This window comes from Leishmania infantum, chromosome 19 (genome assembly GCF_000002875.2).
Source record: "Leishmania infantum JPCM5 genome chromosome 19".
Lineage (NCBI taxonomy): Eukaryota > Euglenozoa > Kinetoplastea > Trypanosomatida > Trypanosomatidae > Leishmania > Leishmania infantum.
This window is the reverse complement of record NC_009403.2, coordinates 309132-329515: the sequence shown is the minus strand read 5'-3', so window position 1 is coordinate 329515 and position 20384 is coordinate 309132. Positions and strand designations below refer to the sequence as shown.

Sequence of the window (20384 nt, the reverse complement as noted above, 5' to 3'; positions counted from 1 at the left end):
GCAGAAGAAGAACAACAACACAAAAGGAAAGCGAGAGAGAGAGAGAAAAGGGAGGGAGGGGCAGAAAAAACCCGTCTAAAGGCGTGGCGGGTCGAGCGTCAGCGAGCACCCTTTCCATGTGCGCGCCTTCATCTCCGTCTGAGGGTGACCGTTTCTTGCCTTTTTTTTCGCGGAGAGCCCGGGCGAGGAAGTCAAGGAGGCGTGCAGCGACTCGGATAGGACACCGCATACGTCGTCCCTCCACCTTGCCGCCCAGCTCCACACCGCAGTCCCTGTCAAACGGCAAGAAGACGAGCACCACAAGAACCCACCATCTTGGCGGCAATGGAGAAGGGACAACCCTTTCCCTCCTCAACATGTCCGGAGCCGATCGTGGCCCTACACGCGCACAAAAATACGTCAAAAGACGAAAATGTTCCACGTGTAGACGTAGCAGTCAAAGCCAGTGTCCACGCAGCAGAGATAGCCCTTCTGCATGAGAAGGGTCAAGATGTCGGCCGCCACCTCGGTCGCGACTTGCATCTTCTCTGCCAGCGAAACATCACTCACGGATTTCAGATCTCTCGAGGCCTTTGGGAAGTCGCTGGTGGTGGGGACACGCACCAGGGAAGATGCATCGCCGCTGCGCTGCTGCTGCCGATGCGACGACGTCTTCTTCCACGCGTCCTGCACAGACGAGCCTTTGGCGTTCACCAGCTGAGGCCCCAGCACCGTGGTGAGTTTTGCCAGCAGCAGCGAGTCGTCGCGATTCACCAGCGCCTTGCGCCCAGACGGCAGCGTGACGAGGTCGTAGCAGCTGCCTGACATCTTTGCCGCCATGTACGTGCACGCATGCAGCACATCTAGCGGCGACACCAAGTCCCCGCCGCGCGCCTTGTTGTACAGGGCGAATAGCTCAATGAGAGGAACCACCGGCATATCGTTGAAGAGCTTCGAGTTGCTTTCGTGCGTCATCCAGGTGTGCATCTCCACCGCCAAGTCTCTGTGGAAGCGAGAGTCGCTGCCATTGCTGTGGTTGCGCGTCACGATGGCTCCCAGCCCGAGCGTGGACTCGATGCTCTCGATTGTTGTTCTCTCCACAGCGGTCTCACTTCCGGCGTCCGATCCCGCCGCTGCAGCCGCCTCGCTGCGCTCGCGCAGGCGCCGGATGTCGTTCACGAGCTTCGAGGCTTTGTTCATGACATCGTCGATGTCTTTCAAGGTCTCGCTCATGGCGGCAGACTGTGCGGAGGCTTGCTGGACGCCAGCGATACCAAACCCGCGTGGGACGGGCGGTGACGGACTCGGGCTAGGTACCGGCGTCGCCGACGCAGGACTTGCACCGCTGCTGCTACCTCCTCCGCTCGCCGCCGCTTTTGTCTTCGTCTGCAGCCACGCCTTTTTTTCAAGGGCACCTACAAGGGCGGCATAAAAGTTGTCGACACCACCGCTGCGGAAAGACAACTTCACGTACGCGTTCTGCGGCAGTGGTACAATGATCTTCGCGCTCGAAAAGGGGCTGAAGCCACTGGAGATGCTCGGTGCCTGTCCAGAGCGCCGGACCAGCTCCAGCGGCAGCTGCAACACCGTCGAGATATCAGCCTCGTCGTTGTACCTAAGGTGGTGCGTCGTCAGCGACAGCTTGCCATTCTGTCGCTGCGTCTTCTCATTTTTGTCGTAGAGGGTCACACCGTGCTGGACGGTGATGCACACCTCGTCCACCTCCAGTCCTGCCCCATCCGTCTTCCACTCCCAGTAGTCCATCGCAGAGGATCTGCGGAAGCGGCTACGTGGGGTGAACGCGGTGGACGACTGCTGCTGAGTGTCAATGCGCCGCGATGCGTTTCTGTGCGCCTGCCGGTGCGTGTACCGACGACTCCCGCACGCGAGCGAGCGCAAACAATAATACCTTTGGCGGGGGCTTCGTTCTTTTTTTATTTTGGTTGTTGTCGGCGGAGGCAATGGAGGAGCAGCACGTGAAGAAGAAAAGGGAAGAGGGTGTGAAACGCAGAAGCAACACAAGGACGACATCCGTACATGTGTGTGTGTGTGAGGCTGGGGGGGCGCAGAGGAGGAGGCGCCTTTCACTTTTCTGCGTTCGCCGCGACCCCCACAAGGAGTGCTTTGCGTCCACGTCAGCTGATGCCATTTCGCTGGATGCGCGGAGGCATCGGCCAGGCGCCGCATACCCCACCAAGCAGCAAAAACAAAAACGCCTCCCCCTTGGAGACAAGGATTAGAGGGTGCGGCGTGTGTGTGGGGGGGGGGGGCAAGGCGGGGAGCGGAAAGTGCGCCACTTCACGAGAAGAGTAATAAGGCCTTACACGTAGACACCTGCGCCGAGCATTCCCGCCACAGGTGCAACCATCGAGAAGAGGAAGAGAAGACAGAAAAAAAACTTGCCACAACGCACGTGTGGCCTAGTGGCTGGGGTTGCCCATCATGCCCACCAGCGTCATGTAGGCAGAGACAAGCATCGACAGGAACAGTCGCCCACTTGCGACCACGACGGGAGTCGAGACCCCGCTGCCCTGGCACTTAGCATTCCGCACTGAGCTTCGATGCTTGCGCTGCGCAGCAGTAGCGGCGCGCGGCTTGCGGGCCTGCTGGACGCGAGGCACCTCACTAGTACCCCCGCCTCCACCCTCCCGTCACTTGAGACCTGCCGCCGCCACCGAAGCTGCTGCAGGCGAGGCGTCAACATTCGCGTCATCGCTACCGTCGTCCGCCGCCGTTGCAATACACCGCATGCAGGGCTGGCGGCCGCTTTGCTGTCGCATTCTTTTTGCTAACCGCCGCGCCTGCGCGCTGGGGAAACACCACCGTCGAAGCGTTGAGGCCATCATCACCCTCGTAGGAAAGCGGGGGCACACCTTGACGCTCGGCTGTTTGACACGCCTCTCGGCTGTGGGCTTCAGGGGAATCGCACGTCCTCGTCGTTTTCGTGCTTCCGTGTGGTGTGCAGACGCCGCTACCCCTGCTTTGTCCTCCTAACCCCCCAGACGAGGCAGCGGCAGCGGCCTGCTGCTGCTGAGCGCCAGTGCCTGTACGCCCGAGATGTAGAGGAGGGGACTCAAACGTGAAAGCGCTCGAGAAAGCGCGCTGGCCAACGAGTTGTGGCCATTTTGGGGCAGTGGTCGAGGGCACACACACACACACACAAACACAACAAGAGATGAGAGATGAGGGAGGGGCAGGAGAGAAGAGGCAAAGCAGCTCGGCACTCGAGGTGGAAAGCGCGGACAGAGAGGCGCATCTCACGTCGCCGTGGCTGGTGCGTAGAAAGGTGAGGTACGGCAAGCACGCGCCATCGATCCGAGCCCACCTGAGTCCCCGCACCAGGAGGTGCCGACAAGAAACGGCTACACCCCTGAAAAACCTCTTTGCCCGATGTCCGACGATGATGCCCCTCTGCGTCTTCATCGCACTTCCTTTTCGCGCTCGATCATCTCCATTTCGCTTGCATCTTCGTCTGTGGCGGACGTGTTTTGCATCCTTGCGTGCCGACCGTTGCTTTCATACATCTCCTCTTCGCGTCGTTTCTCTTGCTGGCGCTCCTCCACAGCCCGCCAGCCGGCTAAAGCAAGCGAGAGGGGTGCGGGGAGGAGGGAGGCGAAAGAGGCGAGCACGTCCCATTCTTGCCACAGCATCGAGCGCTTGGGTAACGAAGTGCTCGCCGTTACACTCGATCGCCACTATTGAAAGGGCGGCACCGGCTTCTCATCGAGCCGGCGCGCCTCCTCGTCGCGGTCGCGCTCGAACCCGCGCGAGTCGAGCCCTTTCTTCGCCATGAGCTCGGCACTCTCCTCGCGCAGTTTCTTGAAGATGTCCTCGGCTTTGTTCTGCAGCACCTCATCGTTGGGGTTCAGCGCGTACTCGTCCAGCACGGACTGCAGCTGCTTCCGACTCTTCGAGTTCCACGAGGACAGCGGGATTTGCCCACTGCCGCGCGCTAGCGGCTTCGCTTGTGTCGGGCTGGGACTCCAGGCAATTGTGTGAAACACCTCGAAGGTGGCGGGGATGAGGCCGTTCTGCTTGTACATGGTGTCGTAAATGGCACAGGCGCAGAGCAGGACGTCGCGCTTCATGGGCTGACGCATGTAATGACACGCGCTCTCCCCCATCACCGCCAGGTGCTCCATCAAGTGGAACGGGGTCTCGTACAACAGCAGGTGCCGATCCAGGTCGATCGTAGGGATGTTAAAGCCTGCCTGCAGCACGAGCGTCGACAGACCGGCGCCGTCGATCATTGGAGAGACGTGCGGCGAAACGCCACCGAGGGTCTCCGTCTGCGCCATGGAGAAGCACCCTCGCAGCTCGTAGAGGGTGTTGCCGCCGAACATGGCGTTCAAGAAGAAGCCGTCGCGCTTGAGCACCTTGCGCACGTTGACCATTGACGTCTCCAGATCATTCACCCAGTGCATGGAGAGACACGACACGACCATGTCCACCGACTTGTCCGGGATACCGAACGGCGAGGGCTGCTCCTCGTCGCAGCAGATTTGAACAAACTCGACTTCTGGTGGGATGATGTCCTTGATTTCTTCGTAGTTGCGGTTCAGCCTATCCTCGGAGATGTCCGTCTGTATGTACTGCTTGAGGCCGTGAAGCTCCTTACGCTCAATCATGTGCCGCAGATACCATCCCGTGTGCGCCCCCACTTCTAGCACCACTGGCGTGTCGCGCTTCACAAAGGCGCGCCGATCCAGCATCTGCTGTGCGCACAGCTTGTGAATATCACAGGCGGGAGATGAGACGAAGCTCCGTTGCAGCCCCTTCACCTTACGGTCAAACATTTTGACGTTGAGGCCGCGCGCCGGAGCGGCGCGGGTCAGCACGAGGGGAGAGGGCATCGGCTGAGCAGAGCAGTGGAGTGGGGGAGTGTTCGTGGACGAACGCAAGTGATCGTTGCCGATGCAACGAGCCCGGAAGCGACCGCGGCGAATAGCGCGATGCCGCAGACACCCATAACGTAGATCGTGCAGACACCTCTCCCGCTGCTCACAGGCGCCAAGCCCATGGCACTTAAGATGAGGGGTGAAGGTGAAGCGAGAGAGCGAGAAACAACATAAAAAAAACCGATTCCGTCGCCAGAAGCGTGGCAGAACAGGCTCCAGGAGAGCAGCTCACCAGGCGGGCCAAAGTGGATAGAGATGGAGGCACAACGAAGTTGATTCCAACAAGAGGAGAGCGGTACAAGGGGTGGAAAGACGGAGGGGAGGGGTGCAGGAAACACACAGCCGCTCATGTATGTGAAGATGAGCAACGCTACACATCAAGAACAAGCAAAAACGGCAGCGGCAACGAAGTAAGCAGTAAAGGCGCGATAAGGCAGGCGAATGTTGGTTTGACTCTCTCCCTGTCTCTCTGAACTTGCCTCGCTTCCCTTTCAACACAAGGGTAAAGGAAAGCCCTGCGCGATGGCTGATCGGTGAAGGAGTGGTTGATACGGAGCGATGGAGGAAGCAGGGGCTGCGAAACGCTCGGAACGGCGTGCAGAAATGCGTGGCAGGGACGAAAAGACACAAGTCGGTACGCGCGGATGTGCGTTGGTATGGCCACACGGTGGAGAAAGCACAGACGATACGCAGAAGGCCGAGAGAGAAGAGAGGGGGAGCCGAGAAAGTGACGTCAATGCCTCGAGACCACCAGCATGGGAAGCGCAGTCCTCACCGAGACGACACCTCTTCTTTTCTTTGGGCGTGGCGCGCAAGACGTCCCCGAGCGAGGGGGGGGGGCAAGAAAAGGAGCTGCCGCGCCGGTGCCGCCGCCCGACACGCCGCGACTTGCAACACAAGTCTCTTGGATATGCTCCGTCAGAGATGTGGTGAGCGACACACAAGACGCGCAGCACCGCCGCCGGTTCACCGAGGACCCCGTCATAGTTGAGCTAGGCCGTGCATTGGCCTTACGAAGTGTGTGTGCGAGGGAGGCAGGGCGAAGGAAACAGAAAGAAAAAAAAGGGAGGCCACCGGAACGAAGCCAGAGGACGCCTGGCAGCGTCTTTTCGTGCAACCTCCACATCGCTACCGCTTCTCTTGCCGGCCGACTCTCCGTGTGTGCACAGTTTCGTTGTGTACCGTTGCTTTGCCACCATCCATTTATCCGAAGATGCGCGCACGCATGGGGCGTGGCAATCACCTCATTCGCCGGCACACACACACACACACACACACGCACACACACACACACATACACAATCAACAGCCAACGGCACATGCGGTGAGGCCGAGATGAGAGGTTGATCTATGGAAAAAGGGCGTGTGCGCGCCTGTGTGCGTGGATAAACACATGCGTGAGTGTGCGATGCCACACGCATCGCACGCGCACACACCGACGGAAAAGAATAGTAATAAAAGTACACAAGGAAGCCTGTACACACACGCGCACCGACGCAACACAGATGCCCGGAACACAAAACAATAAAACTCATGAAAAGGTAAGCCTTTTAGCAGTGCCGAGCACAGGGACATTGTGCAGCGAGGAAGCGAAGGGGACGGGGAATGGAGGCGCGCACACCCGTCAAGCCACAAACGAACATGCAGGCACACCAATATTGAATGGCAACGTGAAGAAGAGGTGCGCAAGGCTTCCGTGCTTCTGATGGCGGCAACCCAACCAACGTCTTCTTCGACAACAGCAAGATCCGAAAGCCTCTGAGCCCCGCCTGCAACGACAGCGAAAAAAGGCTAACGGCCCTCGCGTCAGAAAAGCTCCCCAACAACTCAGTGCTGACCACGTTCCCTTCTTTGAAGATGCACCGCAGCATGTCCTTCCCGCCTCGCAGAGTCTTCTGCTTTGAGCCGCGCGTTCCACATGCCTCAGCGTCGAATACTCGTAGAGCCAGGAGAGCGTTGCTTTCGGCTCGCCAACATCTGCCCTGCACGCACCATGTGCTCCTCCAAGTCCGTCCAACCAGCCTCGTACTGACGGAAGGCGTCTAGCAGCATGTGGTGCTTGTTGTCTATGTCACTCGATAGCGCCGCCAGCGCGGTGCGGGCCCGTTCATCTAGCGCAGAGATCTCTGTGCGCAGGGCAGCTTGATTGGCGCCCTGCCGCGACAGCTCCGCGTCTACCGCTCGCGCGCTCTCCTCGACGCTGCGGAAATTCTCATCCGTGCGATCACTGAGTTCGTCCAGCATTTGACGTAGGCGCTCTACCCCGCTCTCGCGCTCCATGCGCTCTGCGCGCTGCAGCACCTCTTGCATAGCCTCGTGCATCTGATGCTCCAAGTCGTGGCGATCCTTGTCGAGATCGCCGAGAGCTTTGCTGATGCTTGTGCGATGCGCCTCCAGCTGGTGGGCTACCCGGTCCATGTCTCCGCCCAGCGCGCCCACCGCGTCGCGAAGGCTCAAAGCCGCACGGTTCGCGTCATCGGCGAGCCGCCCGGCTTGATCGGCATCTCGCCCAGCCGCATTCGCGACGACTTTTGCATCCTGCACGTTGCTCACCAGCCCATCCACGGCCCTCTCCACGTCGGCGATGCGCGACCGGACCTGGTGCAGCTGCTCAGGACCGCCGAGCTCGCCAATAACGGATTCTAGCTGCTTCTGGTGCTCTCGAATCTCTCGCACGTCGTCGGCGATGTCGGCGAGACGGTCGTTGAGCCGATTCTGCGTGTCCATGAGCTGCTGCTGCTGACGCGCCAGACTGACCAGGACGTTGTTCAGATGGGAGCCGTCCATCTGATACCCGATCAGCGGACGGCTCTGGATGAAGTCGATGGCATCCTCCATGACCACCACTGCGGCAGCGACGTGTCGTCCCCCTCGCGTCAGCCTCTTCGATTCGTTTATGACGTATCTACCGCGGTGCTCACTTTGCAGATGATGCGCGCACTCCCACCCCCTCCTCATGCATGTATGTATCAGCGTTCGTAGAGCACCGCGTTGAGCGAACGGGGAAGGCACACCCGCACACACACACACACACACACGCAGAGAGAGAGAGAGCACACCAAAGAAAATCGGAGAAGAGGCAGCCATGGATGTTGTAGATACCCGTGCAACGATCAGCCACAAGAGCAGCGAGAGCGCGACATACGCACCTCCGGCGTTCACGGGCTCCGTTTCGGACGGCCGTTTCGCCATGCGACGGCCTGACATACACAGAGCCCGACAGATGGGGGGGCGGGTGCGACCACGTGGCGTTTATATTGCGTATGCGTCAACCTCTCCTCGCCACACACACCTCCCCCCTTGCACCGCCTCCCTCCACTCATCTCTTGATTTCACCAGTCACCGAATAGGTCACACCCCATACTTTCATTCAGGTCGCTGTAAACGACAGCGCCAGCGGTAAGGACGCGCGCATCACTGCTTGGTGTTTTCGTTTTTTTTTGCGTCTTTGTATGCTCTGTGAGTGTGTCGGTGGTTGTGGCCGCGCACGTTGCTCGAAGGACTGCGCTTAGAAGCGACGTTTCGCTTGTCTTCATGCATGCCCACATACACGTTCACACGAGCGCACGCATAGGTATGCGCCGCTGGAGAAGGCGGAGGAGTCGCAGCCGCACACGGAGCTGCTTGCGTGCTGGTGTTCACTCCGAGGGTCGCATCTGCGCATGCGCGTAGCGTCAGGTCTCCATATTTGAACCCTCGCGTTTCAGCGCGCTCCCTCTACACATTCTCTTTGAGCATGCCCAACAGGTCATGCACACATGCAAGCATATGGATGTGGTTATAGGAGGAGGGGGGGGGGGCAAGTCTTACATCAAGGTTTTTATGCTCTTGCATCGCATTCGTTAGCGGTCGAAACACATGGATGCCTTCGCGCGTGTATGTGCGTGCGCGCATGTGTGCTGCTTTCCCGCTGATTGACCTACTCACACTTCCTTTACGACACACCTCATCCTTCCTCCCCGGTGCACAGGTCCTCTTTCTTTCCAATCACGAGCACACAACAATAACGGAGATGAGCTCAGAACTTACACCCCTGCGGGAGAGAGGGAGATAAGTGATGGGAGGGAGGGAGGGAGGGAGGGGCAGTGCGGCAGGAAGATACAAGCACCAAAGACGCGGCAGAGAGCGACTCGCTTATAAAAGCCGGGAAAAAAAAACAGAGGAAGGAGCAGAAAGCAAGCTGAGCAATCGCGGCAGAGCGTCTGCGTATGCATCGATATATATATATATATATAAATGTGCGTGTGTGGGTGTATCCATGCACCCCGTCACGTCCAGCCCCTCCTTCCACTTCCTCCTTAAATAGTTCAATACACAAAAACTATTTTTTTGATCGGTGCACCACGACAACGGCACCGCGTAGGCGAAAACAAGACCCCCCACACCCACAAAAAAAAAGGCTGTAGGAGCTCGGGGGAGGGGAGGAGCCGTCCGCAATGCTGATGTCCTCGATGGCTACTTGCGCACGCCCCTCCCCTTCCCTTCGCCAGTCGCACACTTGATATCAACATGCTGTTGCGTAATTCAACTCCTTCATGCGTATAGGGCCGAAGAGGGGGAGGGGGATGACGAACGACGTCGTGCGACGTCCGCCAGCGCGACGCGAAGTATCGAGATGCTTCCCATGTCCGTTTACAGCAAAAGAAAAGAAAACGCTGAGGTGCTACAGGTGTGAGCGCGCGAACTCGCTGCCCTTCACGATATTCTTCTTGATCACCGGCAGTGCCGCCTTCAGCAGCGTTTCCTCTGTCGAGTGCAGCGGACCGATTGGCAGGCGCTTCTCGATTCCATTCACGCCAAGCACCACGGGGATCGCGAGGAACGGCGTCTCGTGCTGCCCGTCTGTGTCCACGTATGCGTACACCAGCGGTTTACCCGTGCCGGTCAGGCCCTCCACAACCTTCAGCGTGAACCGCGCGCCAGCCTCCGCCATCGACAGCGTCGCAGACCCGCGCCCGGCCTTCGCCTTCACCACCTCTGTGCCTGCAACCTGCACGCGCTTCACGATCTTGTCCAGCGTCGCCTGCTCCGGCAACGGCCCCAGCAGCTGGTGGAACAACGGAACAATCGTTGCGTCGCTGTGCCCGCCAACAACTGGCACCTGCGTCACGACCAAAGGCTTGCGCGCCTCGTTGATGAAGCACGTCGCGCGCAGCCCGTCTAGCAGCGACACGCCAAGCAGCCGGTTTCTGTCGTATACGCCGAGGCTCTTCAGCGCCTCTGCCGCGATCACGACCGTGCTGTTCACAGGGTTCGTCACAATGCAGAACACCGCCTTTGGGCTCGACGATGCGCACGTCAGCACAAGGTCCAGGATGATTCCGGCGTTGATTTTGAAAAGGTCGTCGCGCGTCATGCCCGGCTTGCGTGGCACGCCAGCCACCATCACAAACACATCCACGCCCTTCGCAAGCTCCGCTAGCGCAGGGTCGCGCTTCTGGCCTATCTTGCCCGCCGCGAACTTCACCTGCACACCGGCGTTGTCCACGTGCGACAGGTCCGCTGCAACGCCGGCAGCGCCCACAACGTCGAACAACGACAACGTGCTCCCGTACGGCAGCTGGCGCACCAGCAGAAGCGACAGCGACTGCCCGATGCCGCCGGCAGCCCCAACAACGCACACGTTTACCATTTTCGTCGAGGGCGAGAGAAGAGGTGATCAGCCTGTGAGGCCTCTACGGGTACAGGAGACTGATATGGGGTCGACAGGTGTGGTCGTGATGGTGGTGAGGTTGGCGTTTTAAGAGGGAGAGAGAACAGAGCAACTAGCGAGTTCAGATACAGGGGAGATGGCGCACGAAAAGAGAACCTTGTGGAGGTGTCCGCGGCCGAGAAAGGTTGTGTACACACAGAATACTGGCTAGGGGAGACCGAGAGGGCAAGGAAAAAGGTGAAGGGAACGTCGAGGACGAGCGGGGGAAGGGAAGGAGAGGGGTAACAGTGGTGCTGCCCCGTGGGAAGGGGCGGCTCAGTCAACACAGACGCCTCTCAAGACACATTGGGGTGAACCACACGATCACGCGCGTTGCAGGCGGCCTGCACTCACAACCAGCAGAGAAATGTGCGGGTGGTGCCGTGCCAGGAGCACGGTGCCATACCTGGCAGACACAGAGGAGTGAGACGGGCGATGTGAGCAGCAGCGCTGCTCTCAGGTGCGTTTCCAAGCGCCACAAAACGCCAAACGCGTGACGACACTGACAACAACAACAACCTTCGAAAACGAGGCCGCGTCGGCCCACGCCAACACAGTAACGTGTGCAAGCTTAACCGCTGGCGGCGTACATGACACAGAGGAACAGGATCGAGTTGTGAGGGAGGCAGGGCCAGGAGTGGCAGGGAAGAGGGGGGGGTAGGATAGCGCCGTACATAAGTCGGTTGTCTCCGGACAACGTCGCACGCAGGCCATACGCAGGGGAGGGGGTCGCGACCGAGTGGATTAAGAATCCACAATAAAACGATGCTTTATTTCAAGGCTCACCGTTCTCCGCCGCACAAGACGAGGCCAGCTCTACTGTAGGCCTGTCACGGGCCCTATCGCACGCTGCCAAGCAGCGCTAGACACACGCGTCACGGCAATGCACCGACTCAGTGACCTGAGCGCGGCCGCTGTCTCCAACTCCGCCCGCCCCCGCCTCGCAGGCTGCACACCGGTGGGCAGTGAGAGTCGGGTGGGCGGGTGGGATACGTTCGAGTTGCGCTGGCACGTTGCCGGGCATGTGGATGGCGCAAACGTGCTCGCTGTCGCAGGTCGCACCAAGGCAGTCCCATGCACACCACGGCCGCCGACGTCGGCAGCGAGGAGTCGCGCTGACCCCGCTGCGTCGTAGGCACTTGACGCTACCATCACCAGAAGTTCCTCGGCACCGGCAGGGATGAGGAGGAAGCAGGTGTGAGAGAGTGTGTGTGTGTGGGTACTGGGCCGTGGATACCCCCTCCTCCCCACGCACTGAGATGTGTCCTCAAAACTAACAGGAAAGCCTAAATAAGCGAAGAAAGACCCTGCGAACGGGAATGCAGCATCGTGGAGCTGGGGCAAGTCCCTTCAGCTCTCCTTCGAAGAGGGTACGGCGGGCCAGCCTCCCCAATCTCGTCCAAGCCGTAGGACAGAAGGCAGACAAGAACGCAAAAGGAAAGTAGCGGGGCGGACGGCCAAATGCGGGCAAGAACGAGGCACATCCTTCCTTCACTGTTGCGCGACACACGCCAAACTGCTCGAGTGGGTGGGGCGCGGAGGACACAAAAAGAAGCTGGACAGGGCTGGCTCGCTCCCGCTTACTTCCGGCCCAGCGCGATGTTCGGAGCGCGGCTGCCCAGCCGCGTGGGCAGTGCCGACTCTTGTTCACTTGTATGAGGCGGAATGACCGCATCTTGCACGGGGGTGCGCGACGCAGGTGATACCCCAGCACTAGTACCCATCGCCACCGTCCCAGCGGGGTTGCTCTTTCCGAAGAGGAGCGACGACGGCATCATGGAGGAAGGGCGGTATGCGCTCATGCTATATAGGTTGCCGCTAGCGTTGCGCCGAAGCGGCGTCGTAGCGGTGCCACGATCGTTCGAGAAGGGACGCGGCAGCGGGTGTGGAAGGCCGTGAGCACCGTCAGTCCCGATGCCACTGCCAAGGGGTGCGGGGGAGCTGGACGGCGCCGCAGTGCTGTTGCGGCGCAAGAAGAGCGAGCTCAAAATGGTGCTGAAGCCACCGCCGCCGACCACGGCAGCGGAGCCGCTGGCGCCCGAAAAGGAGGTATTGGTCGAAGTAGCGACGCCTGTCCCACTGCCGGCGAGAGCGAGCCTGGCTGAGCTGCCGACGGCACCGGCGGCGCTGTCGCGTTCCACAACTTCAGCCTCACACAGATCCAGACTGGCGCGAAACTCCAGGTCTTCGCGCAGCTGCTGAAGTTGCTTCCCCTGCTTCTCGACGACGCTGCGCAGCGCCTCCTCTGTCTGCCGTGCCTTGCTCACCAGCGCCTCGCGTTCACGTTCCATCGCCCGGAACTGCGTCTCCATTTCCGTGACGGTGTCTACCTGCTGCGCCACTAGCGCCTCCTCATGCTGCTCGATGAGAGCAGCCCGCGCCTTCTCCATGTCTGCGCACTTCGAGTGCAACGCAGATACCTCTGCCCGCAGCTGCTCCACTGTCGCGACGGCGTTGGCAAGGGCAGATCCCTGCGCCTCCAGCTCTTCGTGGCGCTGCTGCGATATTTTCTCCACGTCTGCAAGGTGAGCACGTGTGCTCTCCGCCGTCTCGATGGCCCGGGTGAGCTCCGTCGACACCGCCGTCTTCTCCGCGACGAGCTGCGTAAGGGAAGCCTTTGCCTGCTCCAACGTCGCCTCCAGCTCCGTGGCAGCTGCCGCGCTAGCCGCCTGCTGCGCCGCGGTGTCTGCCAAGTTACGGCGGAGTTCGGCGTTCGCCTGTTTTTCCGCCTCCACTTGCTTGCCTACGTAGTTCTGGGTCTCCACCAACTGCTGTACCTGACGACGAGTGTCTCGGAGGTCCCCCTGGAGCTGTTGTGCGACGACCCTCTGCTCGTCGAGCTGCATCTGCACCGCCTCCAGTTCTCTTGCCTTGGCCGCCGTGAGGGCATCCAGTTTCTGTTGATGCTCAGCTTCCATGGAGCGACGGAGCGCGTCAAGTGACTGGGTGTGCGCCGTCGCCACCTCAGCTCTTTCTGTAACCCCTCGTCTCCTCGCCTCCTCTGATCTGGTAAGCTTCCTCTGAGTCTCCAGTAGCTTCTGTTTGATGGCGGCGACCTCCTCAATCTTGGCCCGTTGCTGCTCTGCAATGACGTCGTTGAGCTGTTCAACGGCAGCCTTGTGCGCGGCTGCCGCTGCGGCACTCGCTTGGTGAGCACCTTGCAGCTCAGCTTGCAGTGCAGACACAGCTTTGGCGTGCTCACTGGCCTGCTGCTCACGGCGCACCGCTTCCGCGGTGCGTGACGCCTCCACCTCGCCGAGCCGAATGCGCATCTCGTTGAGGGTGGTTTCCAGGGCGTCTACGGCAGACGTGTGCGCCTTCACCGCGGCGTCCACTTCAGCGCGTCGCTGCGCTTCAGCCTCCTGGCGAATGGACTCTATCTCGACTTTGCTCGATGCGGCCTGTTGTTGCCACCTGGCCTCCCACACGCGCAGCTCCTCCGCGTGCGCCGCAGCTGTGTCGGCCGCCTCCGCCTGCTGACGTTGCAAATCCCGCCTTGCAGCCTGAATCGCGCTATCGTGCGCCGCGGACTGCTCGACTAAGCGCTGAGCCTGCACCCTTTCGGCTTCTTCAGACTTGGCGAGCGCCGCCTGCAGCGAGGCAACCTTATCGAGGGCAGCGGCGAGAACCTTTTTGTGGTCTTCCGACGCATGCTGGGCCTTCGCCCTTTCGCTTTCCAGCGCTGCGGTCGCATCGGCCAGCTGCGCTGCGGCTGCGCACTGCTGCTCGTGAAGGCGCTCTTGCAACTCTGCCACCCAGGTCGAGTGCGCCGCGTCTGCCGCATCGGCTTTTGCTGCCAAGCAGGAAATCTCCGCCCGAAGCTTGGCCTCCGTCTGCTCGTGCGCTGCCGCCTTTTCGACGCTCCGTTGAATATGCGCCGCTCGAGCTTTCTCAGAGGCCTCCAGTTCGGCTCTCGTGCAGTCCAACTCACGCTGAAGGATCTGCTGCAGCGCTGCCGCATCGGCCTCGCGTTGCTGTGCACTGTGGTGGGCCTGCTCGAGCTGCTGCTTGAGAGCGCTGATGGTTTCCGAGGTTTCCAGATGATGCGCCGAAAACTTGTCCTCGGCCTTGAGCAGCTCCTCTTTGTGTCTCTTCGCTGCAGCTGCCTTGGCAGCCTGCTCCTCTGCCACTTGTTGCCGCAGCTCCGCCAACGCGGCGTCATGCTGCGCAGCCCGCTCAATGGATCGCTGGATCTGGTGCCGACGCGCCTCTTCTGACTTGTGGAGCTGGGTGCGAATCGCCTCCATCTCCTCCGTGAGCTTTCTCAGTGCATTCTCGGAATCCCTCCCCGCGGCAGCCAAGCGAGTTTGCAGCTCCATCACCTGAGCGGCCAGAGAATCGGCATTCGACTGCGCTTCTTGTGTAAGGCGCGCCTGTGTACCACGCACCTCGCGCAGCTGCTCTTCATGTGCCTGTGCCGCGGCGGTGTGGGCTGCCTGCACCGACTCGAGCTCAGCGCGGAGGCCGGCCAGAACGGTCTCCTGAGCCGCTGCCGCGTCGGCAGCGCGCTTGCGCTCCGTGCGGCGCGTTTCCTCGGCGACCGCCAGTCTCGACTGCAGCTCCGCCAGTTGCTGTGTGAGAGATGCGCTGATTTCCTCGCGTTGCTTCCGCTGCGTCTGCAGCTCCTCTGCTAGGTTTGCCGCAAGAGCGGCATGCTCCTGCGCTGCGGTCTGCGCCGCCGCTCTCTCCGTGTCCAGGTCTCTGCGAAGCAGCTGCGCCGCCTTCTCGTGGTCGGCGGCCTGTGCCATGGCGCGCTCAACCTTGAGTCGAAGGGCCTCGGCGGACGCGTTGTGCGCCGCCTGCGCCGCTGTGAGCTGCTCTTCCAGCTCCGAGAGCGCCTTGGCAGATGCACGACTATCCCGGTCGAGTTGCATGCGAGCCGCCGCCAGCTCCTGCTCAAGGACAGAAGCACGAGAGGCGAACGCTTCCTCTTGCTGCTTGAGCCTCTGCTCCAACGCCACCCGTTCACCTCGATGAACTTCTTCCGCAGTAGCGGCAGCCTTTTTGCTCGACTCGAGCTGCGACCGCAGCATCGCGAGAGCGGCCTCATGCTCGCTTGCCTGCTCAAGCCCCCGCCGCACCTGCGCTCTATGCGCTTCTTCGGAGTTGTGCAATTTATCCTCTGCCTGTCGGATCTGTGCCTGCAGTGATGCCACAGCTGTGGCATGTTGCTCCTGTTCCGCTCTCATCGCAGATTCCGCCTGCTGCTTTTCTCCAGCGTGCGCGGCCTTCAAGGAGGCCGCGGCCTCCTCCGCAGTGGCTACAGCGCGCCTCTGATCCTTCAGCTCCGCTTCCAGGCGCTGCAAGGCAGTCTTGCCGCGCTCCTGCTCTTGGCATAGCTGTCCTTCTAGATCGGAAACCTGCTCTCGTAGGTGCTTCTCCCTCTCCCTCTGCTGCGTCGCTGCATCCTCAAGCTCGGAGATGCGTTCGCGCAGCGCGTTAGCCTTCTCCTGCACGGCGCGCATCTCCTCCAGCTCCTGACGTATGGTGCTGACGATGCTTTCGCTCGTCCTGTGAGCCTCCGACAACGCTGCGAGCTGTGCAGCGTGCTGCTGCTCCACGGCGGCCATCTTCGCCGCTTCCACTTGAGAGAGCTGCCAGACCTGCATCACGTGCTGCCACGCCGATGCCTCCTGCTGTTGCACGTCACCGCGCCACCTCTCTTCGTCGTAAACAGTCTGAGCCACATATGCATACGAGAACGGCGGTTGCACCTCTTCCGGGGCCGTAAGCGACTGACGCAGATCCTTGTTGTTCCGGCGCTCGTCCTTGAGTGCGCGCTTCAGCTCCTGCACCTCCTCCTGCAGCCGTCGCGTTGCCTCGGCATGCTGGTCGTGCAGGCTCTTCTCTACCGTGCGCAGCGCGTCCTGCTCACTTTTCAGCTCGCTCTTTAGCCACTTCACCTCAAGCTGACTCTTGCGAAAGGCGTCGTTGCGCTCCTGCATCTGCGTCACAAGCTGCTTCTTGTCCTCCTCGAACTGCGCCCGAATCCGTGAAATCTCATTGAGCCATTCTGACTCGCGACGCTGCGGAGACCCCGGCGGCGCTGCGGCGGTCGACGCTGACGCGGCGCCGGCCTTCGCTTTCTTTGTCTTCTTCCCAGCAGCCTTGCCAGACTCATTCGCGTTCACTGTGAGGGCCATCGGTGGTATGCCGGTGGCGGTCGCTGTAGACACCGTCTCGCCGGACTTCCCCCAGACTGACCGTGGTGACAAGGCGCTGGGGTTGGATGTGAGCGGCGAGTCGGCCTGCATCTGAGCAGCCTGCTGCTGCAGCTGATGCTGCAACTCACTGATGCGCCTATCCTTTTCCTGAATCTCCCTGTCCCGCTTCTTGACAGTGTCTTGCGCCTCCTTGGATTCACTGAGCAGCTGTCCGTACTTTCTCTCCAGTGTCTTGAGACGCTCCATCGTGTCTCGCAGCTCCTGCTCGGTCTGCAGATGCAGCAAATTCTCAGCCTCCAAGCGGCGCACGTCCGACCTGGCCTTCGCCAGCTCCTTCGCCGTGCCCGCAGCGCCGGCGTTGCCCGCCTTGAGCGTCGAGGGCAGCGTCGACGAGGTGTGCCGGGAGGCGCAGATAGCCGCAAGCTCGCTCGACTTCTGATCCAGCTGGTTGCGCGTTTCGTTCAACTCCTCCTCCAATGCAGCAATGCGCTCTTGCAGGACCTCGACGTCGTCATCGTTGTCCACGGCCTTGCCCTCAGCGCTCAACCGCGCCTTGAGTCGCTGCACCTCGGCGGTGAGCAGCTTGATCTGCCGCACCTGCGGGTCCTCGTTGACGACCACCTTAGTGACAATCTGCTTCGCCCGACTTGCGTACCGCAGCGTCTGGCACGCCTCATCGAAGTTGGATGAGTGCGGAGACACTGTCGCCACCATGGTCGTCTTGCTGTTCCCGCCGAGCGAGTCCATGAGCAGCCACGTGAGAACAGAGTCGCGGTACGGGCAGAAGACGTTGCGCTTGCCTGACGACTTGTCGGCAAGAGCGTCAATTACGCGGCCGAGAACCGTCAGGGATGAGTTGATCACGACGCCCTCCTTGAACTGGTCCCCCTCCACGCTGTGCGCTCCCGTCCGCTCCGACCCGGCAAGGTCGACGAGGTTCACCTTACTCGACACCTTCGCGGAGGCGCTGTCGTCGTCGGAGATGCGCATCTGCACGAGGTGCAGCACGAAGATGGCGTGACTGCGACTACTTCGATCATTTATCGCCGTCGAGGCTGTGTGCCGGCGCAGGTTGCCGTGCCGCAGGAGCCGAAAGACTTCTCCCTCATCGTCCACGTGCTTCTTTGTCAAATTTTCTACATACGGACCAGCAGACTTGCTGTGTCGCACGCGCAGCTCTACGCTGCCGCTGCCGTTGGCGCCGGCGGCGGCGGCGCTGCTGCTGCTGAGGAGGTCCATGACTTTCTCGCGGTAGATCTCATAGTACTCCACCTCGACGCGGAAGGAGTGGCTGCTGTCCTGCTCGCGCTTCTGGTGCAGCTCCGCGAAAAGCTCTCGCACAAGACGCGGCACGATGCCTTGAAGGTTCTCCTCCTCTCCCAGGCAGAGAGCGTTGCTGTCGCGGCGGCTGCCGCGTCGGGACCGCTGCAGCAGCACATCCGAGCTCACTGACAGGCTGCAATCCATCGGCAAGGGTGCATCCCCCGCCATCGACATGGTGTCCATGTGGCCGCCACTGCAGGGTGTACGCACATGCGCGCGAGGCGTCACGGAGAGAAAGGACTGGAAGCGCGAGTCCATAACATCGTCGGAACTCGCTTCCGGCGTCCAGCGCAGCTGGCTGTTGTACGCGGTGGCAGCGCGGCGGAATTTCTTGGCGGGGGCCACGGTCCTCACCTGTGCAGGCGCGCCACCGAAGGTTGCACCAAACACTCCTGGCGGCCCCATCATTGTGTACGTCTTTCCGCTACCGGTCTGACCGTAGGCGAAGACGCAGCCATTGTAGCCGGCTAGTGCGTTGAGCAGCACCGGCCGCCCGACATGGCCGTAGACGGCGGCCTGATCACGTTTGAGACATTCTAGCAAGATGGGGTTGATTGAGCCCTCTGCACTGACCTCCTCCAGCGCTGTCAAGGCGGTCGGCGCCATGCCCATGTCCTTGCCATTGCCCAACAAAAGCCGCTGCGCCTCTTCGGCCACACAAGCGGTGGCGCTGTTGAAGCAGCGATCGAACACATACGTCGCCTTCGGCTGGTAGCCTTTGCTCGGGTCTAGCGTGGTAATGTGCGACGGATGCTCGTCGCTGACGGTGACGATCGTCATTGGCTCGGCATCGCCTTTGCCGCGCTCGGCCGCGCTGAAGGGGCGCACGCGCACAAACACCTTTGTTGCACTGGTTTCATTGCCGAGGAGTAGCCTGTGCGACGCTGTCGACGCGGATAGCGTCGTGCCCGTGGACGATGCGCCGTCGCCGTTCATGCTGCTCTGTATTGACGCACGGGGAGCACGTCGGTTTCGCAGAGAAAGAGTGAGTAGAGAGAGGAGAGCGCACGAGCCCGCCACGACGGTGGTGGTGGTGTTGGTGAGGCAACAGAATACGAAAAGGTCGGCACTGCAAAACGGCCAAGAGAGAGAGAGAGATGGAAGCTCTAAGGGGTGGTGGTGGTGGCGTTGGTGCGTGTGTGTACGTGCCAGAAGGGAGACTCACTGAGGGATGGGAAAGAGGGAGTGAAAGAAGGCGCGAAAACAACAACAACATAAAGAAGAGACACAATCTAGAAGAGCCAACGAGAACAGACAAGGGCAGGTGAGTGGTAGGTTGCTGCAAGTGTGCACGCACAGACAACACACACACACACACAGCAGGAAAAAGAAAAAAGACAAGAGGGAGGGAGGGATGGGGGGGGGAAGGGGGAGCACTTGGCGCAGCTCCAGCGTGCAAAAACAAAGATCCAGACAGAGAGAGAATGTATGAAACCGGGAGAGGGATGAATGTCTATATGGGTAGGTGGGTGGCAGGAGCCGGTCGAACGACACTCATAAGCAAACACACACATACACACACACAACGTGACAAGCAGACGCACAGCCTTTCGACTCGGGCGCAGATGCTTCGAGAGATGGCAACCTTGTCAACGTGGCTGTGAGAGAGCCACTGGACCTCACTACGGAGAGTGCCCTCCTCGCCCGGCGCAGACCTTTACGTATTCCTCTGGATGGCCGGCCCCGTTGCCTCGTCGGGAGCCTCTCGCGAACGACACTCGCGTGTGCGTACTGTTTTTTTTTTCGTTTCTTCCCTTGTTCTCTTGTACGGGCGTGTCGGGCACGTCATCGGAGAGGGCGAGAGAGCACACCACAGAGACGACCCCGCGCAGAAACTTGGAGGCGAAAGGATAGAGAAGCGAGAGCAGCCGGGTTGTACAGCAGTAGAAACCAAAAGGGAGGGAGTGTGTGTGTGTGTTCAAAAGTGGACAGAAGGAGATGAGAGAGGGCTCGCGTGAAAGGACACCTCGACGAAGCGTGTGTACGCGAAAGTGGCTCACTCCGTTGGTGACACAGGGCAGATGCCAGTGAGGGGCCGAGTCTTGCGCTATACAGTCTGCTGGTGCTAAGGAATGCTGAGTGCACATATGTGTGTGCATCAGCAACGCCGATCACATGAGTTCCTTTCCAAATGCTTCTGGCAACATTGTGCTCTCTTCGTGAACAGGAGTTGCTCATTCAAGCATCCGGCAGGCGCCACCGCCCCCACAGACAGACAGAGAACAAGACGATACTTGCACACTAAAACCGGCTTTACGCTTTATGGTGCATGCGCGATGGGGAAGTGGAGGACATGTGCGCACGTGCCCATGCTGAACAGGTTCGGAT

At 60.5% G+C, this 20384-nt stretch overlaps 5 protein-coding genes across 5 annotated transcripts; all 5 read right to left on the bottom strand.

The window, feature by feature from the left end:
* Nucleotides 1–399: 399 nt before the first annotated feature.
* LINJ_19_0740 (conserved hypothetical protein) lies at nucleotides 400–1743 on the bottom strand (the record flags this gene model as incomplete). Its single annotated transcript, XM_001464998.1, has 1 exon — nucleotides 400–1743. The coding sequence occupies one exon, from the start codon at nucleotides 1741–1743 to the stop codon at nucleotides 400–402; it is 1344 nt and encodes a 447-aa protein (XP_001465035.1).
* Nucleotides 1744–3674: 1931 nt separating this feature from the next.
* LINJ_19_0730 (conserved hypothetical protein) lies at nucleotides 3675–4832 on the bottom strand (the record flags this gene model as incomplete). The annotated part of the gene is made up of 1 exon (XM_001464997.1): nucleotides 3675–4832. One exon carries the CDS (start codon nucleotides 4830–4832, stop codon nucleotides 3675–3677), a length of 1158 nt encoding a protein of 385 aa, XP_001465034.1.
* A 1968-nt stretch (nucleotides 4833–6800) lies between these two features.
* On the bottom strand, nucleotides 6801–7715 carry LINJ_19_0720 (conserved hypothetical protein; the record flags this gene model as incomplete). The annotated part of the gene is made up of 1 exon (XM_001464996.1): nucleotides 6801–7715. The coding sequence occupies one exon, from the start codon at nucleotides 7713–7715 to the stop codon at nucleotides 6801–6803; it is 915 nt and encodes a 304-aa protein (XP_001465033.1).
* A 1825-nt stretch (nucleotides 7716–9540) lies between these two features.
* LINJ_19_0710 (glycosomal malate dehydrogenase) lies at nucleotides 9541–10509 on the bottom strand (the record flags this gene model as incomplete). The annotated part of the gene is made up of 1 exon (XM_001464995.1): nucleotides 9541–10509. One exon carries the CDS (start codon nucleotides 10507–10509, stop codon nucleotides 9541–9543), a length of 969 nt encoding a protein of 322 aa, XP_001465032.1.
* Nucleotides 10510–12149: 1640 nt separating this feature from the next.
* LINJ_19_0700 (putative kinesin) lies at nucleotides 12150–18992 on the bottom strand (the record flags this gene model as incomplete). The annotated part of the gene is made up of 1 exon (XM_001464994.2): nucleotides 12150–18992. The coding sequence occupies one exon, from the start codon at nucleotides 18990–18992 to the stop codon at nucleotides 12150–12152; it is 6843 nt and encodes a 2280-aa protein (XP_001465031.2).
* Between the last annotated feature and the right edge of the window lie 1392 nt (nucleotides 18993–20384).